At 44.7% G+C, this 25,326-nt stretch overlaps 1 protein-coding gene across 7 annotated transcripts in view; it reads right to left on the reverse strand.

Moving 5' to 3' along the window:
* Nucleotides 1-816: 816 nt before the first annotated feature.
* The window catches only part of add3a (adducin 3 (gamma) a), a 76,421-nt gene continuing 51,911 nt past the window's right edge, over nt 817-25,326 (reverse strand). For 5 of the 7 annotated variants that reach the window (XM_076090395.1, XM_076090397.1, XM_076090394.1 and 2 more), the window contains exons 3-15: nt 17,565-17,703; nt 16,483-16,634; nt 15,909-15,989; nt 14,021-14,170; nt 13,699-13,842; nt 13,460-13,558; nt 11,955-12,131; nt 10,631-10,885; nt 9,883-9,987; nt 9,704-9,790; nt 7,883-8,006; nt 5,232-5,324; nt 817-3,623 (exon numbers count right to left, since the gene is read on the reverse strand). In XM_076090395.1, coding sequence (XP_075946510.1) covers nt 3,373-3,623; nt 5,232-5,324; nt 7,883-8,006; nt 9,704-9,790; nt 9,883-9,987; nt 10,631-10,885; nt 11,955-12,131; nt 13,460-13,558; nt 13,699-13,842; nt 14,021-14,170; nt 15,909-15,989; nt 16,483-16,634; nt 17,565-17,703 — 1,857 coding nt within the window. In that variant the 3' untranslated portion in view covers nt 817-3,372. Of the gene's footprint in view, nt 3,624-5,231; nt 6,358-7,882; nt 8,007-9,703; nt 9,791-9,882; nt 9,988-10,630; nt 10,886-11,954; nt 12,132-13,459; nt 13,559-13,698; nt 13,843-14,020; nt 14,171-15,908; nt 15,990-16,482; nt 16,635-17,564; nt 17,704-25,326 lie in introns of those variants that run through there. The other 2 variants (XM_076090398.1, XM_076090399.1) reach the window with 2 other exon arrangements.

A 25,326-nucleotide genomic window follows, 5' to 3' on the forward strand; every position in this document is an offset into this window, starting at 1 on the left:
AAAAAATCAAATAAAAAATCAGGGGTGTGAAGTTCGAAAGAAGTGAGCTGACCAGACCTCTGTAGCCCACTCCTCATCTCGTCTTGAGGCTAATTCTTTTTTCTTAAAACTAGACGGTATTTCACAAGAAAAAAAATCAAAGCTTATAAAAAAGGTGGTGCAGCAGAGTTGAGATATTCTTATTTCCTACACCAGTAATCATCTTGCAATCCACCGTGGCAGTCCCAACACTCACTGGAAAACCACTGCTCTGAAGAACACAAAGAATACAACAATGACACACAGTATTTACAGTATGTCACTAACCAAATACATCTCACACAGAACGGTGCATTTCAGGTAATGTGTACCTTCTGTTGGAGAAACCACTTCTTATACACTGCTCTCTCTGTGTTCACAGAGTAATGCAGATCTCAGTGTGTCCAGTGTCATTCTGCTCACTCCGCATTTCACAGCACGTCTGCTCGAGTGCTTCCACGTTTCCTGTGCCTCTGTTATCATCGTCACATTTGCCATAAATGTGTCATGACTTTCTGATTGAACTATTCACACATACAATATATTCATTCTCATATTTCAACATCTTGGATGAAGGTTTAAAATAAGGCACCAGGTACTGTGTGTGTGTTTCCTGCTCATTTAACAGCAAAGCCCTGTATTTCAGCACATAGGTGCTTCACTTTGAAGCCGCTCTACTCTGCTGAATTCATGATCGTGGCATAAAGGAAAATGAGCGTGCATGGATTATGTTGAACTTAAAACTGTTTTGAGGAATGAGGCAAATTGTGATGAACAAACATGAAAAATGAGCTTCCGTTTCTTAAAATACAGCTTTATTTGTGAATTTACACTGATTAGCAATACATCTAAAAGCAACTCCATTAGATAACCATTTATAGAGGATTTTCACAGGTCACAAAGTAGCTCGGCTTATTCTGGCATGCCGAAGCAAAACTCGTTATTTATTTTTAAACAGAAAAAGAGGTGGAGAGAGAGAGAGAGAGAGAGAGCATTAGTGAAGCAAGGTGCAAACAGTCGGAAACAAAAGTGGAGAAAATAACATTCAGTTCACCTCATAGAATGGTTAATAAAAATGAAATAAGCCTAGCGCTCTCTGCAAACTAAAAGAACAAAAAGAAAGCGTATACTGCGATAAACATGGAGGATGAAAAAAAGAGAGAACTTTCCAGGAAGAGGAAGACGGTCCGAGTGATGAAAAGATGGTGCGTTAGTGTCAGGTTGTCCTTACCCACTGCCCCTCTCTACTACACACACACATGTATATAGATATATACACTATATATTCACTTCCATTTCCAAACTCACACCTCCCTTCTCCATCTTCCAGTTGTGTGACCTCAGCAGCTCGTTGCCCGGAGCCAAAAGCCATCGTTTAACACAGCTAAAGATGTGTTCCTCCCTCCCCCCCAAATCCAATACTTCACATTGCTAGTTGGGATATTGGTACATCTGGTTAAACTGCTGGGGGGAGGACATGTGGCAACCCCTCACACTTTGGCTTTGCAGAGTTCAACTGTGGGTCATCTGACAGTTACAGCACCATCGTGTTTACTGGAGAAATGACACGAGGGGGGGGGGGGGGGGAGGCTTTAGAAGCTGAAAAGAAAATGTCCTTATACGACCTCCTTGTAATGTTCCAGTTCCAGGAGAAAATAAATGGCAAATAAAGCTGCAGTGGATGTAGCTACTGAAAAAGAAATAAAAGTTTCCGGGGGCCTGAGGGGTGTCGATGCAGTCACGGGGGAGATTTAACAGCGGTCTCGTTAGGGTCCATTGACTGCCGAGCAGGCAGACGACAATCGCAACCCTTGTCTCATCATTAAAAACAATGGAGGAAAAATAAAATTTGAATATGGCTTTAAAAACAAACACAGAAACACATCAAACAAAAAGGTCCTCAGTCCACGACCCGCGACTCTCATTTCAGCTGGCGACTGCAGATATTTGGACTTAGTATTTCGACACTACACTTCCTGTTTTGTTCCGTTGAGAAGTAGATGATTTCTCACGAGCGACACCAATGAGAGACTATTCTTGTCCCGCTTCATTCGACTCACTTTCGGGGTCCTCGACCTTCCTCCCGACACCATGCCTCGCTTGCTACTTTGCACAACTTTTATCAAATTACTTCACAAATCTCCTTCACTGGTGAAACCACCTGCAACTGAAACAGGTTATATACCACAAGAAAAGTGCAGCGCAATACAATAAAAAATATAGTTAAAAATCTATAGCCAACATATCCAGTTTTCATATATCTGTGTTATATAGTAAATTTGTGTACTCTGAAGATTAGAATATAATTTCAGCAATCAGGCATCACTAAAGAACATAGTCGGCCATATAAGAGAAAACGTGCAGAACAGCTGTAATTCTCTGTAAAAGCTTACAAATGAGTACAAAACAGAGTCGACTAATACCGAATGTGTGTAGAATAAAAAAAAAAAGATCACATTTCATGAGATGACAAACTAGACACAAACGGTGAAGCGCTACTGAAATGAGGTTGTGTCTTCTTCTCGTCTTTTTAGTTTTGGCAAAAACAACATTGAGATGAAGAGGAGATGTGAAAATGCCACATAAATAATTTGAGTGAGAGTCAGTGGCTCTTTGCGATTATGTCAACCTGGTTGTGATAAACTGCCGGCCTTCATCCTCACTATGTTGTTCCAGTCGGCTGAAGAGGAGGTTTGTGTCAGAAGCCTGTGAGAGAGCAGAGACAGAACTCCTCACGCGGTAAATAAATCAACACAAACCCTTCGGCTGTCAATTCTGATTCAATAACAAAACTTTAAAAACTAATTTAGTGTCAACTTTTAGGTTAACATCACTCAATGTTGCAACGTAATCATTGAACACAATTGGATTTTAAAGCGAGATACACGCGAGGTGGTTTCCAGTTCTATTTTCAGCCTGGGAAACAACACAGGAGGAGCCAGTTATTCAGGATCTAAAGGGCCTCACGTGACACCGAGGAGCCCTGTTAGAGGACTGCACAGGTGATCGCGTGTGCAGACACCCAACACCTTGGACGCATCCAAGTCACCTCCAATCTGCTGCAACTTTAATCTGTGCGCCCACATGCCCATCCCAACACTTCACAAACATTCTCGTCTCGCAGAAGGAGAGATCTTTCCTTTTTTTGTTGTTGTAGAAAACCCAATTCATTTTCTCTACGTGATCCGTTCTTCTGCCTTTTGCACATAAAACCTTTTGTTAGAAATTTGAATAAAATTAAAAACATGAAAGGACATTGAAAACGGAGACATAATATAAACACAGACATGAAACAGAAAAGGTGGCTGCCGCCCCTCTTTCTTCTTCCGTGCAGACGGCCTTTCCTGTCTGCTCTCAGGCCTCCGTCTTCTCTTTCTTTTTGTTCTTCTTCAGGAAGGACGGCGTGCGGAACTTCTTCTTCTTCTTGGTGTTGGGGGACTTGGAGGGTGAGCTCTCGGGGGACAGCGCCTCCTCGATCTTCTCGCCGGAGCGCACCTTGATCTCCACGCTCTCCACGCTGGTGGTCAGCCGGCCGACGCGCTTGGCCAGCTCCTCGTCCACGTCGCCGTGGTTGTCTTTGCCGTTCATCAGGCCCGTGTGGTTGTCTGAGGGAGAAGCAGAGAGACAGAGGTTGGGGCGAGGACAGGGATCAAGGAACAAAGGAAGGCCACATCACTCAACGCTTATAGACGCACCCTACTCACAGACAGCACCCATAACAAACATAATAATAAGGACGACGCTTCATATGACTAACCTCAGCGCAAAGTCAAAGGGAACTAATATGTAAGTGGAGATAATGTGGGAAATAGCGAGACACAACTGTCCACATGAATACACAGAATATATCAGGCTCATGTCCATCACACAGGGAGGGATGTAACAGAATCCATGTATTTGGACAAAATGACAGAAACAGCTTGTAAAATGATACGGTATCTGGTTAAAGTGAGACTTTCATGACCCTTGTGTACCAAACACACTGATACTATTTGAACTGTGCGTTGAACGTCACACAAAGAGACACGGTGTCCTAGTGCTCTACATATTTCATATAGCCCAGAGAGCCTGTCCTCCTTTCACCTTAACATAAATGGGGCATTGAACAGTGGCTTAGAGCGACTGCCTTAATGAATGTTCACCAAACAGGCCTGCCAGTGTCACATCTCTCTCTCTGCGTTGCAAATGCAGATTAGGGAATGCAGAGCGGCGGCATCATGTTGCATGAAAACAGAGACGGTTTCTTGTGTTACTTTTACACAAAAAGAACACGAAATTAAAAAGCGGCTCACGCAACAATTGACCTGGTCTCAGCACAACTGTGGGCTGACGTCGTAGCGGTGGTGTCAGATAATACGTGTCCCCTGAGCCAATGTGCTGTCGTGGGTTAATTGTTACTCATTGTGTGGTTGTGCGTGTTAGTGCTGGAGGGCAGCTGACAGGAAGTCAATCCATCAGTGTCGTTATTTACAACCCGTAAGGAGGCCGCTGCGATGCACACCGACTGGCCTCAGACACAAAAATCTCCTGGTTAATAGCTACGAGACTGTAGATCCAAGAGGCGACTATTCAATACCCAGAAATCATGTGATGCGACATTATAGCGCGTTCACGTACGGCAGGTCTGTGATGTTTTACACCAAAAGGCAACAGAGAGGCAAAAGATCTCGTCCTGATGTGAACTCGTTTGAACTCTAGTTTGTGGTGCGTTTAAGGACGCTGCGACACTCGAGGTTGAGGACAAACTTTGTGATCTATGCCCTTTAAAAAGCAACAGTATGACACTCATGTCATAACTCATGTCGAAGCTTTAAGGAGAGAGCGACAGCTAAATGTCAAACTATTCCTTTAAAGTCAGACCCAGAAGACTTTTACGAATAAGCAAATATTTACGTACGGAGGGGATGGGACATTATAGACATGTTTTTACATGAAAAATCATTCGTGAGGTACAAACTCATAGCACATTAACAATTAATTTGCCCTCTCATGCACACACACTCAAACACATTCTGACAGTCTCTCTCTCTCTCTCTCTCTCTCTCTCTCTCTCTCTCTCTCTCTCTCTCTCTCTCTCTCTCTCTCTCTCTCTCTCTCTCTCTCTCTCTCTCTCTCTCTCTCTCTCTCTCTCTCTCTCTCTCTCTCTCTCTCTCTCTCTCTCTCTCTCTCTCTCTCTCTCTCTCTCTCTCTCTCTCTCTCTGGGTGAGTGATACCTTCTTTAGCTGGAGTGCTTTGCGGGGACTGGGTGAGAGACAGAGACTGAGAGAGAGTGGAGCCGTCGTCGGAGGTTAGCTCGTGCTCTCCATCTGCAGGGAGGGTGAGGAGGGAGGGTGAGGGTGAGGGAGGGATGAGAGGATTGCAGGGCGGTGTGGAGGATTGAAGCAGTGGGACGACAGCAGGGGTGAGAGGTTGGGGGGGATTTGGGATGAAGGGTCAGGGGGAGGGAGTGGGTGGGTTGGAGAGATTAGTGGTAACACACATGTTAGAATCAGGCCATGCACAGCTGCTTTTACACAACATTTCCCAAAATCCTTGTTGATCGTTTGTGATCCGTGTCTCCTGGTGTCTGAGTGTCCCACTGACGAACAGAGACTTCTGGGCTGCAGGGTGGACATTATGTTGTCCAAACTTCAGGCTAAAAATGAACAAAAGGAGCAATAGCAACTTTTACCGCCCCTCATATCCTTAAAGATGTTCTTATTTCCTAACCTATCTTTTTATTATCATCTTCAAAAGCCCTTTGTGTTCCTTCATGGCTTTTAAAGCAATGACACTAAATGATCACGAGTGTTTTTGTATCTCTTAAATGATCAAATAACAGCTTTTGTACATACGGAGAATGTTACAGTCGAGCTCCGCATTAGTAGCTTTATTAGTGTTGAACACCGATTCGTGTGAATGCATGACATTCCCATCTCCTTTTTAACACGTTCATTAGCACATTCTCCACAGCGTATAGAACGTGGTTGCATAACAGCCTGGTCCGTGCGGTGAGAGTGTGAATATGTCCTCCGTCAGGTGTTACATGCACAAAGGCCTGAACTCAGCTCGAGGTCAGGGCATAGAATGAGCTGCGTGGGTCTCATCACGTCGAACGTTATTAAATCCAATGAAAGTGCACCTCACGCACTGCTTACAGTGGGTCCTTTTATTCAGTCAGTTTTGACATTTAATGTTAAAAATGGACTGGACTCTACTAATCAAGGGTAAACCTATACGTGTGTGTGTGTGTGTGTGTGTGTGTGTGTGTGTGTGTGTGTGTGTTGCCCAGGCGTATATGAGGCCATGACAGACGGTCTCCAGCTTGCTTCCAGATTGGCCATCGGGGGATTCGTGGGCCTGTGGAGGCAACACTGTCATAGCAACGGGCTCTGCTCATGCGGTGGGTGTGAAGACCCGCTGTGTGTTCGGTCTGCCATCTTTTAGTCATACCGGCCTCTCGCACAGTACATGTGCACACACACCACGTTTCATAAGGACGATCGATTTTGGTGAACACGCATGAACACGTGTGCCCGCTGATGTACGCACACGCTAATCTGCTCCAACGTGGCAGAATGGGGACTAGTGATCAACCCCCCCCCCACACTATCTGTTCACTATTGATTTCCCCCCCTGCCTGTCTGAAAGGCAGTGGGACAGAGGGATAATATGATTAGCATTGACAATACTGTGTGTGTGTGTGTGTGTCCACTGAGATCGCCGCTATGGTGACATCACTACAGACCGTGAGATTATATGGATGTTTATTAACAACAAAACTGCTGAGAGAGCACAGAACTAACTCAACGTGTACAGTAATCAATCTGCAAGTCAAGATTTTAAGGAGGAGGAGGAGGGGGAGGAGGGACAGATTTGCCAGTTTTAAGAAGTCCGGATTTGGATCGAGCTCAGTTTGAAATCTGCTCCGGCTGTTTTAGCCGATTCGGAGCACTTGAAAACGTCAGATGGGGCTTGTTAACCACTTTCACAGGCTTCAGCAGGACGTGCTCACATCTGGCTGTTAGGCTCTTGTCTTTTCTACGGTTGAATGTGTTCGCTCACGGAGCACACTGCAGGAGGACGGAGCCTGACACTCGTTAGAGAGAGGAACCTGCTAGGATGAGACTTCAGGTCAAATCCAATAGATTCTTAGAACAATATATAGTCAGTTCTTAAGGCCGAGACCATCATCTGGGAACTATAGAAATAAGATAATGTTATATCGGGTATGTGTGTAAACATAATATATAGAATTTCAGAGAACTTGAGGTGACAGTTATCTATAAAAACATTAACTATGAAACATATTTTGCTGCAGTTGATTACTGCCAAAATACAAACCGATATCTGTGATTGACCGCTCTTGTCTGATACTATCTGCCCCGCTGACACGTCAGCAGACTCTAATGAAAGACGGACTAACATGAGACGCACACATCTTTTGAAGACGGCAGAGAGCTGCGGCTCAAATCTAGTGTCGAGTCTGTCCGGCTCAAACTAATCTCTTCCTGCGAGCTTCCAAACTGTGGCTTTACGGATTGATTATTGACTGATCGTCTAAAAATCAATAAGTAGTTGTTAAATGAACCTTCACAGATTTGCATGATTGTTTACTGCTCACACACGAAGTACAAGTCACTGTGTGTGCGTGTGTGTGTGTGTGTGTGTGTGTGTGTCTGTGCCAGTGTGAGCAGTCCATATGTCTCTCAGTGGGACTGAGCTCTTGTGGCGTTTGCAAGTTGAGCGTGAAAGAGTTAAAAAAAACAAATCCACACACCTATGAACATACACACACCAGTCCATGAACTCATGAGTTTGCATGTTTGCTCAAGTGTGTGTGTGTGTGTTAATGCATGTGTGTGTGTGTGTGTGTGTGTCGTACCATTGGGGCCTAGATGCCTCCTCTCCACGTTTGTGCGGTACTCCTGCAGCTCCTTCTGTGTCTGCTCACTGAAGGGGTTGGGAGGCAAGGGAGCCATCTGCTCCTCCTCTGTGGGCACGTATGGCTGGTGAGGAGACAGGGAGAGGGGTGAGCATGGGCGCGCACACACTCACACACACACACACACACACACACACACACACACACACACACACACACACACAGTCAGGAGGGCACACACACACACTTTCTGAGATGCTAAAAACAAAACTCACACACAAAAACTGACACTGTACGCATCAGAGCATAAACGCATGCACACAACCACTGATTTAAACACACAAATGGAAACAAAGAAAACACACTGGTATCCACACAGACCCAGTGTGTGTGAGAGGGACAATCATTCATTACGACCCAACTGAGGCTGCTCACATAAAGATGAAAGTGTCGACCACATCGCACAGAGCTCATATAATCACCGACTAATTAGTCTGCAAGCCAACATCTTTTTAACAGACTGTGGAAACATAAACACCGAGCATGAGACACGCACTAATGCAATTAACACGATAGGGGCACCGGCATACTCACAAAACACACACAAAAAACACACATTTCACAAGATCTTTGTGTAAAGAAACATCCTCTGAAGACCATCATGCTCCAACACAACATGTCATTGTCAGCGACTCGTGCAATTCCGTCGACGGCAGAAATAAAACGGTTGAAAATGAATTCAAAACTGGCGTGACTACATTAATAAACACATGCAATGTTTTCTGTTCTGAACGGGCAATAATGTATAAAATGACCCCACAGCGACGGCAACAATTAGAAAACATTTGTGGATATTTACCAGAACTTTTGTCTGCGCCAGATCCTTCAGGACAAGAACACCAACCACAAGACCATCAACATGGAAATGTCTAAATGAGATATGTTCTACCTTATTCTTTCCTATGTATTCATCATTGTCTATCTAATCATTTATCTTGATAACTAAGTCCAAACATCAACTTACTCGAGGTTCCTTTTGCCTTTTCAAAATGTTCTCCTTAGCTCCACCTAGTGGTCAAGAGGTGTCACTACACTGTCTGTGCTTTCTGGTGATCTACTGAGGAAGGCGATTAAAGCTCCTTACACAACGATGGAGCGCAGACACCGGTGTTTTCACTGGTGTCTAATCAGCCGGAATAACTGAAAAACACCTTTGAGTCATTGCTCAATAACCAGTAATGAGGGAAATCTGTATTGTTGGTCCAACAGGCAATAAAGCACTGCATGCCCACAAAAAGACACACACGGGACCCTTTTTCTGGAGCAGAATGGAAACGAAATGTCTCCGACTCTGAACACAAAGAAAAACAAAAACACCCTGAGAAGCAGCTGCTGTTTGTGACGTTGCTGCTGTGTATTATGTGCACATTTAAAAAACAGCTAAAAATGGATGAAAACTCTCCATGAAGTCCAGATTTTTTTATATTTCTTAAAATGCCTGCATTGTCTGGTGCGTGACAAACAGATGTAAAAGGGTTATAAACAATACAAAACAAAACACAATATAATCTCAGTCATAGAATATGCTATAGCCCTGATGGGCTGCACAAAATACATCCTCAGCACTCCCAGTTCTGCCCAAGATGTATAACTGGTAGAAGTGTGCTGATACACGTGTTCTGGTCCTGCCAATGTCTAAATTCATATCAACTTCTTTCCATCTGGCACCAGTGAGTGAATGGATCTACATCAGGCCGAAAGGCCAGCAGACAAAGTGAATTTTAAAAAAATGTCAGAAGGTCCAAAGAGAATGATTCTCACCCGTCGCGGTTCATCAACAGGGATGCCTGCGAGGTGCTGAGAGCGCGGCCCTGACGACGTCATATCGAAGCGGTTCTGTTCTCTGATCTGTGATAGGACGAAAACGCACAGCGATGTCATCGGAAAGCATTCGGTGTCGGAAACAATGCCGACCGAGAGGAGACGAGCGCTGGACTCACTTTGTTCCTCTTCTGCAGCACCTCACTGGGGTCCGTGTTGAGAGGGACAAACTGATTGGGGTCCTCGATCCGGATCGGGGTTCCCGTCTCCTCCGCCTTCATCCACTGTAGAAGGAAGGAACAACAACCCAGCACTGTAACACATGTACCATCTCTATTGTGACTATTATATGTAACACTATTTATATAGATCTCACACTCAAATTATATTTCTAATCAGAAGTGTGGGTTATTAAACGGGGGTCTGAAGAGAAAGGCATCCAGCGGTCAGAGAGGGTCTGGTGAAACACTCTACAGCGTTGCATTAAGGGAACTGTAGGATCCACCATCATTATAAAAATACAGTCAGATATTTCAGTGTCTGCTCGTTGATTTTGATCATTCTTTTCAAATGCGTCTCCCGCGAGACATCCAACCTCGTAGAAGTGCAATACTAAATCACTGGACTACTCTTTTATAAAATCACGAAGCTAAATGCCTCAAAGATCAAAAAACAATGTAGATCTCTGTTCAGCCTGTAGGTGGCGACCTCACATCAGCTGAGGAACAACTGCCGACCAAACAAAGCAGTCAACAACAACCGACATTGAACTTCACTTTGTCACTGCGTGTTTTGGGTTTATTATATAAACTGCGTTGTAACACACAAACATAAATACACACAAACACGTACGTGCAGAAATCAGTATAAACACTAAAATCTTTCTTCCTCCTCATGTTTTTCACATCAACACACACACACACTCACCGTGGTTGTCCGGCTGTTGTAGCGCTCCTCTCCGCCCTCCACGCTGACCTTGGTGTAGCTGTTGGGCGAGTTGAGCCAGCGCGTCTTCTCCCTCTGCTGCCGCTGCTGCAGGAACTTCAAGGGCAGCCGCGTGGCGCAGTCCCCGTCCTCCTCGAACATGAACGCCGTGACCGTGGCGGGGATCTCCACGTCGCTCTTGTGCCTGGGCTTCTCTCGGACGATGACGTGCCGGTATGTGTAACCTGTCCTGTAGCCCTGCAGCAGGAAACAACGCCAGTTTGACTTCTTTGATCGGAGACGATTTGGTTTGTTTCGTCTCGCAATGACCAGGAAACAAAACAAAAGCTCATGGCCACACGGGAGGCTAATTCATACATTCGTACTTGTTGTATTTATGTATCCGCTGTTGTAACTTTACCCCACGAATGCTATTCAGTAGATCACATCATTATACATTCCCCTTCCTGCATCCCTGGTTGAGCTGCCAGTTCCACAGTTAGTCAAATGAAAGCAATAGAGACACACAGTGTTGTGAGCACGGGGCTTCTGGCAGCACAGAGGACGGAGTCAGAGAGACATTTCCTTTCTGACCCTTTCTCTCTTGTCCCTCTCCCTTCATCCGCCCATTCCACTCACCCCTCTCCTCTTCCTCTCTCCTTTCTTTCTCACACATCCCATTTCCCGGCCCTTCTTCTCTGTCGCTGAACTCTCACATGGGTCCCGCTGTTTGTTTGTCGGCTTCACACTGGCATTCCGTTTCTTTTTCATTTTGTCCTTTTTCTATTCATCTCAGTTCCATGCTTGAAGTTGACCTTTCAACTTGACTCGATCACCCTTTTCTGTCCAGAGACCGTCATGCTGGTGTGCTGGCATTCACTTTTTTCTACAACGTCCTGTTTCATATTACGTTTTGTTTTTTACACATTCAAATCAGGAAGGTCTTCGCATTTGTATGCTGGGTTGTAAGAGGGCGATGTAGAGAGTAACTAGTTTAATTCTGACCAATGCTGAGTTCATGAGGGGTCAGAAGAGAGAGGGATGAGACAGAGATGACATGCTGAGAGAGAGAGAGAGAGAGAGAGAGAGAGAGAGAGAGAGAGAGAGAGACCTCTGTTTACACCTTTTTTTTTGTCGAAAAACAACCTCTCAAAATGCCAGAGTGCTGAGATTCAAGAAAGGAGAAGAAATCTCGAGTATCCTTCTCTTCATGTCATTTTTATATTTACCTCCGAGCTTGTTTGTTCAAAGCGAACACACAGAAGTGAAGTGAAAAGTGTATTTAATGAGCCTGATGATGATGATTACTCTCACTTTGTTGACTCACCAGGTTATCCAGCATCCTCATCAGAGCCTCAAACTCCATCTCGCCATTCTTCCACTTATGGCCGCCACACATGTTGACATCATCTGCTTTGCCAACAGCCTTTACTTGTGCTTTCAACTTGGCCGAGTCCAGCACTATCAGGTTGTCCACCCCGCCAGCACACGCCATGGCCTTCACCTGCAGTCACAAAGGACAGAAGGGAGAAGAGTGTGAGACTCAGGACTGACGGCTCACGCGACACAAAATAGACAAAAACACTTATATCTAGGAGGAAGACGTTGTTTACCAAAACCAAAATGGGCTACCCCTTAATCTAAAGCTACCGCAGCACCAAGGAATATACAGTACTGCACAGGGCATACAACAAACACGACGGGGGGATTTATTTATAGAAATTAAGCTGGGCTTTGCAGGATGGATTAATGTTTTCTTTTGCTCGACCGGGGAGAGTCAATCAGGAGATTTGATATGCCCGTTACAGCGCGGGACGCAATAACATCTCTAAAATCCTCCGTAGGAGTGAACACAAAAGACACGCAAGAGTCTAACGGTAAAACACCGGAGAAACCCCCCACAGGACACACTAACGTTAATACAAGCATTGATAGATCACGACGTCTCTCAGAGCACAAGTGACCACATTTAATAGCTTTGAATCTGTTGATCCCAACACTCCTCGACATCACACCCTTCATGTTCCAAATGTGTTCCTTTGAAAAGACATTACTCGACCATTAATCATATAAGTGGATATTACAACGATATTGTCTCAGACAGTTGAATTGTCGGGGTTTATGTTGAATTGGTTAATTTTTGGATTCTCAAACATTCATCCAACCGTTTGTCCGTCACTAGACTGTCTCGACTCTTTCTTTTGGCTAACTGTTCCATTCATCCGTTACTGCTTCAACTGTTCATACATCACCTTAAGATAAACTACTCCACCGAACCGTTACTTTAACCGAACTGCTCCAACTGTTCATACATTAACTAGTTGTTTTAAATCAGCTGAGCTACTCCACAATCTTTCCACACATCCCGTTCACCATCCAGGGGTACAGATGATTTTTAAGAGACGATACACAAAATATGAATGTGAAACTGAATATTTTTTACTGATTTAATATCTCAAATGTATTAATTTCCCCTGCGCTTGATCCAGACCTCCTGAAATCCCCTCTGCTATTTTCTTTCCAGCTTTCTTAAGAACAACACCCTTCGGTAAATGCTGCTTTGGACAGACATCAACAACAACAAATCAGCTCGTTACTCCCTTCATCGCTCCCAATAGCCTGGCTGTAAGACTGTTTAGCCAACAGTTCCCACAAGGCAAGAGATTATGACGTATGGAGTGTTGCTAAAATAGTGAGAGTGGGGGAATGTAAAAATGGCCGTAGGGAGATTATATTTAGCGGGAAAAGCTGCGCCCTGCTAGTCTAATACATGTGCAGGGGAAGCTGAATGCGTGTGTGTGTGTGTGTGTCCGTTGGTGTGTGTTTGTGTACCTGGATTTCACAGACATATTGGATATTGTACATGTAGGTAAAGGCCTCTTCGATGCTCTCCCCGAGAGCAACTATACCGTGATTCCTCAGCACCAGAACCTGCAACACACAAAGTTACAGGCAGCATCGTTAGGAGCAGCAGAACAGTCAGATTTTAGAGCAAGTTATTCCTTTAAGACCGATGAGGACCGCCCAGCCAGAAGCCCTTGCTCCGTGTGTCGCTTTCTTGGTTTTCCTACCTTCGTCGTGGGCCCCAGGGCCTTCTGCAGCTCTCTGCGGTCCTCCTGGTCGTCCAGGCTGCCCTGGTAGCTGTAGTAGGCGATATCACCCAGGATCAAGGACTCCTGGGAAATGGGCAGGATGCCACACTTCATGGATGACACCTAAAGCAGACGAGAAGAGGGGGAGCAAAGGCAGATGAGAAGCTTTGACAGGTGTGTTGCAGCTGTTTTATTCGTCCGAGTCTGCGGCTGACATTTAAGTCTTCTCTCAGGACTGCAGAGACGAGACACTTTGTTGCATATCAGGTTTGAAGACGTTTCCAGCGTAACGTGAACTTACCGCAGCCATGGCAGGAGTTTGCACGTGAAGGATGCAGCGGATGTCTGGACGCATGGAGTAGATGGCAGCGTGGGGGCTGAAACCCGCGGGGTCGATCCTCAGGTTGGTGGAGCCCTGTTCGATCACATCCCCGAGGATGTTGACCTTCACCTGGGAAACAAGGAGAGGAGACAAGCTTGGTGAATGCTTCGTGGAGCCAAAACTAAGAAGACATGAAGTCAAAATCAATGAGCGTGATGACAGAAATCACATTATCAGCGATTCCAGGAAACATATAGTCGAACCAGTTATACCAGTTAGAGGTTATTAGATTACAAAGAGAGAGAGAGAGAAGAGCGATGAAGGGAAAGATGGAGGTAGGAACCTGGAGGGAGGAGAGTTGGTTAACCAGAGAAAATGAAGACGAATAAAGAGACTGAGGTATTCAAAACATGAAGAAAGAGAAACTGACCACAGATGACAAACAAATAACAAACAAATAAAACACTACTTTGCCCGCAGACTTTCTACTAAATCATCATCAACGCAACCACATGTTGCTCTGTGCTACAAACCAGAACCAGCGAGATCACAAAATCCAGGCGTGTGTTATTACAGCAGGACAGAGCGTCCTTCATCGAATCTGACGCTAACGAAATACACGTTTGTTTTTATATATATTAAATCTAAACCTGAAAAACTGCCATGAAACTTAAAAAAGCCCGCTGAAAACTAACTGAATGATATTGTGCTGCCAAAAACTTAAAAATACAGGTGTTATATTGGCACCGATATAGAAAAATATTGATGAATTAACAGCAGGGTGGAGTCCACAGCTTGCTGGTGATCTCTGAATCAACTCGAGCTGAAAGTCCTGAGACATGTCCCCAGTGATGCTCTGCCTTTTAACAGCCATAAGGATGTCCGGATGGATGACCGTCTATTGATCTCTCACCCAGCAGAGGAGAGAGAATGGCACCGGCCGAGCGTAACTAACTACCGCCATCTTTGTCAGCACAGACACCCCACGGCCGCAGCCGGCTGTCAGACGATGGAACATCGATCGGTTTAAATCACATGTCCAGCACAGTACGAGTTCACCCCGTCACGTCCGTCACCCTTTCAGTAAAACCTGCCCTGCTGCTGAGAGGCCCTGCTGACAAACATAGCACTTCTAATTAGACGCAAAGGACGCGTCAGAAAGAATCTGAAATGTGACGATAAGGGTCTGAAGAAGAAGCGTGGTCAGCTGAAACCTTGACCTTCTGAACTCATCATCGCACTGACATCAAACTAAACTAAAAGATGAACGTTATCTAGAAGCAAAAAACACTGAGGTGGACCAAAACAGTGAACTGAAATGACCGCAGCTTCACCTCCGAGATCGAACAGAGAGCTCCACCCAGCTGACTCCAACACGACCTCCCAAACCTCTTTATTCTGGATGACTTCCTCTTAACCACTCTGTTCACTTCTCTGAACACCTGAACTCAACCCGTGTAACCACAGAGGTCGCAGGATCAAAACAGGCCGACGTTAGAGGAATAAGAAGGGGAGGAGACCAGCAGCGACAGACTGGCATCAAAACACAAACAGTCAGGGCAATCTGAAAGCGCCAGACAACATCATTTTGTTGAGTCTCCCAAAAGCTATGTTGCGGTTGTTGCTCTCGTACAGACGACCACAGAAAAGATGGATGTGATCCAGACGCACTAAAAATAAGATGTTGGCTTAGAGCCTACATCTTACCCTGCTGTCGTCTGTGAGCTATACAAGAAGTAGCTGCTGGCAGAAAGTGCCAAGAAAGTGCACAGTGAGAACTGCATTGGTAGAGTTAAAATAAGTCTTTGTAGGAAAACAAAGCAACACCAACTCTGGATTGGTAAACACGGCTTCTTATGTGTCTTACCAGATTCGATGCAGACGCCTCAGCGAATGACAGTCCTCTGGGGATGATGAGGATGTGGTCTTGCTCTTTGCTGACTCGACCCTAAGACGAGAAAGAATCAAATGGATGTAAATGTGACAACAGCTGACTTTAACTTTTCTCATTCTGAAATTAAACAGGGAAACTATTCCAGTCAAAATTCAAGCGAGTGATCAGTCAAAAGGAAATCAATTCTTTATCTTTTTTTAAGTAACGCGGGAATCCAGACAATTCATTGATTAAACATCATCGAATCGATCAACACATTCATTCCTGCTGTCGTCAGAAACCATCGTTGTGTCCGAGATATCTCTCTCACTGCTCTCTATGGTCACTCATTATAGATTCTCAGATGTAGTGTTGCACCAGTGTCATTTTTGCTGTAAAATGTGACGCACTGCATCGTGGGACTTAAAATCCAGACACTGAAATACAATGGCGGGCAGTAAATGTGGTGCACTGTACGGTAAAGAGGGAGTGCTTTCGGACACAGCCCATCACTGTCAACACATTTAAGAACTCGGTTGTGACGTTCGGTCTCGGTGCAGCTCCTTACTGTGATGTAGGAGTTGGAGAGGTGGGCCCAGCTGAACAGGTCCACCAGTCTGTACGTGCTGGCCAGTTTACAGCGCGTCAGCCTCTCGCCTTTCACCATCGTGGTGGATTCCACTCCGTACAAGTCGTTGATGGGAATGACCATCCCCACACCTAAACAATGTGAAGGGAAATAACAGAATATGGGTTAAAGAACTTTTATCCTCTCTTCCCCACCACGACAGCAACAAAGGACCACCGTCAACATCTGTCTTTTGATCTAATGATGTACCTCACACATCTGGCTCCACCTAACGGTTACTTTACTATTGATTAATCGAACGATTATTTTCTTTATTAGTCGATTACTCTGACGACTATTCGACTTGATTATCTTTTAAATTACACACAAGTACCCGTAATAAAGATCTAAACTTGTCTAATACACATTTCAGTATTTAATTCAATCAACTTCTCTTAAAAACAAACAAATGTGAAAACAAAATAGACCCCAGCACCGCATGGTTGGGTCTAAAATACTTGCACACTTTAGAGGATCGTGGGCGAGTTGTTTTTTTTTTAGCTGCAGCTTGTTCTTCGGGATCCATTCTTGTGACCCACCAACACAGGTTATGCAAATGAATGTATTTTGTAATCGATTAGATGAATCGCCCCCAGATCAGGCTCCACATGAATCACACTGAGGTGCTGTAAACAGCCCTCCAACCAATACTTTTACTGTGTTTACTGCCAAAGCCTCTCAGACTTACTGATTAGCGGTATATCTTAAGAAAGCCGAACTGAACTAGTATATTGCATTTGACGTGTAATGCGGCATTAGTCGTGCATTCCAGCGCTGGGATTGGAAGCAGACTTCACATGTGGACTCCTGGACAGAAATCCTAGATCAAAACCCAGAGAAGTATGCGCAGCTCTTCCGGAGTCTGGGGTTGGGTTGTCTTGGGGTATTTATGCCCCCAAAGCACGCAGAGCTCATGCTTGGATATGGATCTCCTGTCTTCAAATACTGATGCTGCGTTTTGCAAGTTTGGCATGTTGTGCTAAAATGATAGCGTAACGTGCCACAGCACTGTGAGCACTTACTGAGGGGGGAGCTGTTGAAGCCGCCCACGGAGGTGGCCATGAAGAAGTCGGCGATCTGCCGGAGGGCCAGCAGGCTGGTGGGGTTGTTCCCGATCCGCTGCTGCTCCTGGATGAGACTCTCCAACTCCTCCTTGAAGGCCTGGAAGACAAGAGAAAAGATGAGAGAGGAAATAACGTTAAACAGGCAGGGGGATGGCACTGAGACGACGCAGTGTGTCGAAAACTAGAACCTGAACCCTCAGATCCCGAAATGCGGACGGGAACAACATTTTTTCCGATAAATATTCATTTTATATATTCAATATTCAATATTTATATGCTATACAAGAACATCAAGCCAAGAACTAAGAACTTTACTTTGTGCTACAAGATCGGACACCTCAATCAGGTATTATGCAGCTTAAACAGCGACCATTTCACACATTTCATTTTGAAGACAGAGCTTCGACTTTCTTTAACTGTAATGACATCTGAAGAGAGATGATGGTGAGGCAGATTAGAGTCAGAGGCAGAAGAGAGAGCAGGGGATTAGTGGTGACAGAGGGATGAAAGAGTAAAAAGATGTTGGGACATTAAGAGAGACAGGAGGAGAAGGACTAAAGAAGAAGACCTGTTAATCACAGATTAGACATTCCCCTTCGGTGTCAATCTGAATTGTCCTCAAACTGCTCGATGCAGCTGGATCAGGATAGGCTTCACAACAAGCCGAGTCGGGATTGGCCGTCCGGCCTGCTCACAGCCTGCGTAACGATTGGCTGCTTGACTGGAAGTGTGTGTTTGTGGCTAACTCTCATAGTCTCTCCAGTCTCCAGTCATCTGTTGAATCCACAGACACAATGCTAACATGCTCTTATGCCAGACCAGATGCACACATGGAGTACTGTATGATTTTACGCTTTCACTTTTTCTTCGAGGCAAATCTTACTCATCATGAAACCGCTCATAAAGTAAACGTTCAAACAGAAATCACAAGACTTCTCGGTATGCATGAAGATCGGAGCAGAAAGAGTTAAATGTAATGATGGTAAAGCCTATTCAACTAATGCAAACATGTTATATTCATGTTATATTAATAAAGCAACAGTCCAAGCCAGGCTGCAGAGAGCTATATTATCGCATCCTGAGGCATTTTGGTCTACGCCATTGCTGACATCCCCTGGAAATCAAAAATGAACTGAGGTGTTCCGGACTAATTCACATTTGCGGTTTGGTCTGGTGATGTCAGGCTACTAACCCATTGGATCAACTTGACCTTATCATAGAGTTAGCAGACAATGTCTGACACTCTGAGTCTAACTTCCTGGTGGAAAGCAGTGATGGGAATCTGTGGCAAGATCAGCATAGCTTGAGAGTGAAAATAGGGCACGACACTCCTATTGCAGGGCAACATCCAATATTAATGCCTTCATTTCGTCTCGCTGCTTAACAACACATTTCCAATATAGCTGTGCACAAAAGCATCCCTGACAATTACCTTCCCCTTGTCTCTGCCCCACGCATCCCCTCGAGTCTCCCCATGGGACGGTCCATTAGTCTTATGCGAATGGGAGTTGAGGCCTTTGGTTTTGTGCCCATGTGGGGGTGTTTTGTTGAAAGTGGAGCAACCCCCCCCCTGTGAGGACACACACTGTCCCGGAGCACCGCTGATTCTGAACCCAAGCCAGACATTCTTCAGTCCCTAGTGACGCCTGTTGCGGATGTCTGACAGTGGCGGGTCGGTTTTTTTTTTGCTTTCAGTTGCTGTTGTTGTTGTTGTTGTTCTGGGCATTTCTGTTTCAAAGACTGTCGTGCCTTCACATTGACATTGGAGCCGCAGCGCTAAAGACACAGTTCATTGGAGTCAGAGACACCTGACCCTGATTGGACTAGAACGGTCTTTGTTTCAGGTCTGCGCCGGAAGATTTCTGCTAGTTTGACGCTAGTCGCTCTAACAAAATGACGAATGAAACGCACATCAGTTTGTACAGTGCTATTAAACCTGCATTAAGACAATACAAGATGTAAACACAACACTGACTTATTATCATTGTATAAGTTGAAGTTCCGTTATGTTCACCTGCAAGTCACCGGCTCTGTCTGCTTGCTATCTGCTGCCGAGCAGGTGGTGTACACTTTTAGAGCTTTGTGCTAAAAACAGCTGCCTGTCATGGCTGAAAGTGCACCAAAACTGAAAAAGTTGTGGGCCGGAAAAAAAACACTAAATGGCCAAAAAACCTCATCAGAATCAATTTTGTTTTAAAATATCGTCCAATCAATTTTAGAGAAACTTTCAAGACTTGCAATGTTTTGGAACAAAACCTAAAAAAAAGCACATGAGCATGAAAACACATTCAGAAACACACTCACACACACACACACACACTAGCCAGCATCTGGTCTACAATTTGTGTGTGTATTCCCAAGAAGATTATGACAGCAGGGATTTAATTCTCATCATCTAAACAGATTAACTCTGAGGCCTAGAGTGGATCCGACCATTATTATTTTGGAAAGAAATCCCACATCTGCAGCAAAAACAAAACGCATCAAGTGTGTTTTTTAACTGCTGTGCCGTGACTGCTCAGCTAAAGACACTCCCTTCAAAACAACATTACATCATTGCAGTTACAGCACATTTGCCTCTGGAGTTAAAACCCCCACAGATATCCATCATCTACCTCGCCTGTTTAACATCAACGTCTCTCCACTTACTGGAGGAAACACACGTGATCTGCTGAGAAACAGTCTTTAAGAAAGACATTACATCCGGGCAGATGCTTCCTGGAAAGGGAACTTTATCAGACTTTACTATTTGGTGGATGGTAAACAAAAATACATTTTCACATGAGTATTTTACTCTTACTACTACAGGAAGTTTCTAGTCTTCCAAGAGCTTGTGTCATATGATCTACAGAGACGTTTCCTTTTGTCTAAGTCAGCTATTGTTGCAGGCGACACTTTAACTGTCATACGTCCTCCTGTGGGAAAGGAAGACAGTTAGAACTTTGTTGGAGCGCTGCCGATCATGCACGTCTGTGCTTGTGCGCTGAAGAAGTGATGGTTTCAGCATTACCTCACACACACACACACACACACACACACACACACACACGTCCTCATACGAAATGAAACTATTGCAGTTTGACTGACTCACTTTAATTACTACCATTGAAACGATCGGGTTATTGTTGAAGTTCACACAGCGAACTTGAAAAGGCTTGAAAACAACACTCACGAGTAGCTTGTGTCGGACAGATCCTAAACTAGGCTTCATCTGCTGGATATCAAAGGTCCAATTCGGTTTACTTATACCTGTGAACACAATGTTTTTGGGGTCATTTCCTGAAGCAGGTTAGTATTACATTCACACTCCTACAAAACGTGCATCTCAGTTCACCTGGAAGAACACAGTGACCTGCATCTTCTCAGGTCCCTTGGTGATGTCATTCAAGCTCAGATTGCGTTAACTGGCTGAATAAACGGGTAAATAAGTAAAGGAGGCATCTCAACAGATTATGAATAAATCAACTTGCCGTGAGAACTTAAGACACACATGTAAAGTTAGATGAAAAGGCAAACACACACACATTATCCTCACAGCATGCAGACACACTTGCTCACCAGGTGAGGCCTGTAATTTCAGTCACAACCTCCCCAGTTATGTCAGCACAATGCTGTTCTTTCAAGCTGCCAACGTGACAAAGTAAGTGAGCGCCTGCCTGAAAGCTTGCCAAAGCTATTGATTTCCCCCCATCTAACCTCACAGTGTGCGTCAGGGAAATTGGTCCCCACTTTTAGCTGCAACAGCTTCTTTCCTTTTTGACTAAAACATTACTGAATGAACAATGTTGATTTCAGTTGCCAGACGTGGAAAGCTTACACACCAAGCACCCAGGAGAGTCTTTTGACTGTTGGCCTATCCTTTTGAGGTTGCACATGAGCTAAAGTGGACTTAATAACATTTTAGTATGTTACCCTCTAATCCTGAGGGCACTGCTCCACTGCTGGAGGTTTTGCGAAGTTCAGCACCCAAGAGATGTCGTGAAATGCCAAAAACTGAAACACAGTTGCTGAGACATGGCTCTGAGGGGAGCAGAGGACTTGGCAGAACCCGCCAAAGCACCATAAATCATCCACTTGTGTTTTCCGGCAAGTGGGGGGGGCGGGGGGGGGCGAGAGGACACAATGTGCCACATGACTAGTGCAAATGAGACTGAGTAAATTGACCCCTTGGCATCAGTAAGTCATTCCTATGGATGATGTAAAATTGTGCCACAAGACAGGGACAAGAGTGGAGAGGAAAAGCTAATAGCAGGGGAAAAACGCAAGATGAGCGGAGATGCAGAAAATAGAAGCAGCATGTGGAAGTAGAACTCAAATTCAATTTCATGTGATTTAATTTCAAGCCTCTAGGGGGGTTTTGACCTTTTGACTTTTTGGGTCGCAAATAGAGTCACGTCAACCTAGTTCCCATCACAGGGAGAAGAAGAAGAAGAATTTAGCACAAACAAATTAATATCATGATTTAACAACCAGGACATCATGAGACTTGCATTTGCAGCCAAAATCCGTATCCAAGCTCTCGAAATGCAACGGAAAAATCCCCTCAGCGTGCCTCACAAACCACCTCAAGGCACATTGTAATCCTTGCATGTCATACAAAACACTCCACCAAAAGCTTTCTGAAGAATCTTTCGCTTCCTTTCCTCTCTTCCTTCCTCGTATGATTTTAAGTAACCGAATAAATCAAGTATTATTAAAACTAAAGCAGATTGTCGTACAAATGAACCAGAAGTTCACCGAGGGGAAACAATGCTCGGCTGTTTATCTTAAGGAAAATACATATGTGGACATTTCTGTCTTTAAGTGTTTTAAATGACATTAACTGCATCCAAAATCTTCAGGTTTGTTTTCCTCTTATATATATATATATATATATATATATATATATAGATCTCTATATATAGATCTCTATATATATATATAGATCTCTATATATATATATATATATATATATATAGATCTATATATATATATATATATATATATATATATATATATATATATATATATATATATATATATATATATATATATAGAGATCTATATATAGAGATCTATATATATATATATATATATAGATAGAGGAGATAAAAACACTTTAGCTTTCAGGTTGAAAACGAGATCAATATGTTTGCCTGTGTCACTTCCATAAATGCATCATGGGACTTTGCAGACTATGTATTTGTTTCATGTGTTCCAATTTACACATGCATGCATTACCTCCCATCCACCCTCATGCGTTGTCTCACGTTGCCTCCCTATGCACATTGTTGCTGCATACAGGCAATGTACTGTAAGTGTCCAAACAGCCTGGTACAACACAACGGGGCTGAATGGGTTCAAGGTTCAGCTGTAGCTGCCAGTTTATAAAGGTAAATACTGTTGCATGAATGAGGCGAGTGGATGAAGTCAGCTGAGTTGATTCAGTCCCGCCTGGTCTATATCGGTCCGACTTTAAATACAACCTGCCATCCGAGCGCTACAAACATGTAATCTGGAGCCGCCACTAGTCCCATAACACCGGAATCAAAACAAACAGAGAGAGAGACAGAGACGGAGGGAGGAAGAGAGAGAGAGAGAGAGAGAGAGAGAGAGACGGAGGGAGGAAGAGAGAGAGAGAGAGAGAGACGGAGGGAGGAAGAGAGAGAGAGAGAGAGACGGAGGGAGGAAGAGAGAGAGAGAGAGAGACAGAGACAGAGTGAGACAGAGCGCGAGACAGAGACAGAGAGAGAGAGACAGAGGGAGAGAGAGAGACGCCATGTGCGGACACCCAGCTGGTGACGTTGTTGTTGTAGCTGAATAGGAGAGAGAGCAACCGAGAAAGAAATTGCGATGAGAGAGGGCACGCGTGTGCATGACCAGCTGGTGACACACTTGTTGTTGTTGAATATGAGTAAACCACTGAGGCCAACTGTCCTGATGTAAGGCCAGAAAAAACCCTCTGCAGCCAACAGGGAGCCACCTGTTGCTGCTGACTGAGAGCTGAGGGGTTTACCATCAAGCAGGTTCAACAGAGCCGGCCTTCTCTTTGCCTGAGCTGGCTCGATAAAGCATTAAGTTCCGTTGAACAAGTACCACAAATCAACTTGCTTTGTGACGTGAACTCAGGCTTTCTTCCTCAGCACCTGCGAGCATTCCCATAAAAGGAGGACGTTTGGCACGTCATTTGACTCTACTACCGAAAAGCGGGAATAATATGCATAACACTGTGTGACCACAGAGAATAGAGCCAATGGTCAGCAGCATCCATGTGTTCTCTGCACCTGCCTGAGAGTTTCGCAGAGGCATGAACAATACGTTCATACGTTTGTAATACAAAGGGTGGGCGTGTTTGATGGATCACCGTGGCCGGCACTGTTTTGCTTTGCCTCGCGCTGGTGTTGTCGGGCTCAGACAGCTCTTCGCCGTCAATTCAACACGCTGAATCTTGGCTGATAAGGACGGACTGGAGCCAGCTGTGCGAGACACACCGCAAAAAACACCAGTGATGGTCGGCCACAGACCAGCTTGACTGTCTAGTTAGAGCAGGGAACTGCGATGCACTCACTTCATTTTGCTCACCCCCAACTGCACTTGTGGTACTCAATCACGTACACAGACGTACACCAAGTATCAAGTGGAAACCTGCATCAGCAGCGCTATGCCGGTGCCCTCCAGACATCTGGCACAAAGCACAGCGTGCCAAGAAAACCACACTGGGCATGTGCAGAATGCGGATCACATTTAAAGCTAAAAAACGAGACGGGCCAAACCACGGCGGCCACTACCCAATATCAAATCACACACGCACATACACACCTCCAGGCTTGTATAACAGGCTTGTATATGCTTGGGAGGAACATTCATTCATGACATTCATTGCCTGTGCAACGTTTAAACCTTATCCTTTATCTAACTTTAACTTCACCATCCGTCCCCACCGACTCCTTCAAAGTGCATTTGTCATCGCAGAGTACAAATGCATACAGACCCACACGCACACACCTCGTCTTTGCAAATGTAAGGTTCCATTGTCAAAAGTGAAGAGCACTTCAGTCACAGACCAGCCTTGAGTCAATAGTGCAGAGTAAATATTCCCAACACTGTGTGGGCTGAACTGAAGCAGGGGGCTGGTTGTAAAATCTTCACTCGAGGAACTGTTCAAAGGGCAGAAAGCAGACAGGAAGATAGGACAACATTGAGCTTGACTTTGTTCATGGGTTAGTAGGCAGAGAGTGTTGGGCTATTGTTACCAGAGTTAGGTGCCGAGTTCCTCAGGGATGCAAATGCACAAGGAAACAAGTTGATCTACATAGCACGGCAAATATTGAATTATTGTAAGTGTGTTCAAGTGTTCCTGTGGCTTGTGTTTATTAAACCTCTTATCTTACAATATTTGCGCTGGATTCTGATCTTTGCAGGTTACAGTCATCTGCAAAGATACAGCCCAGTACTTTGCCTTTACAGTGCCTAAAAAATGAGTATGTGTGGTCACAAAAAGGCCTCAGACCCCCAACTGTACCTCCAGCACTTCAGTTTGGCTACTAGAGCAACAGTAATTCTCAAGAATCCAGACCTCCAGGGAAAGAAAAATCAAAAGCACAACATGATGCGTGTTGGCTGACATATGCCCGGCGCTCACAGAGTTGTTTACCTCAGCAAAACCTGACCCAACACGAGAGCCGCTGGATTGGGACTGCTCCGGCAGTAAGCCCGAGCGAGGGCGCGGCAGCTGGTGGTT

The sequence above is a fragment of the Anarhichas minor genome, unplaced genomic scaffold, assembly GCF_050575085.1.
Source record: "Anarhichas minor isolate MPS153535 unplaced genomic scaffold, ASM5057508v1 ptg000012l, whole genome shotgun sequence".
In the NCBI taxonomy this organism is placed as follows: domain Eukaryota; kingdom Metazoa; phylum Chordata; class Actinopteri; order Perciformes; family Anarhichadidae; genus Anarhichas; species Anarhichas minor.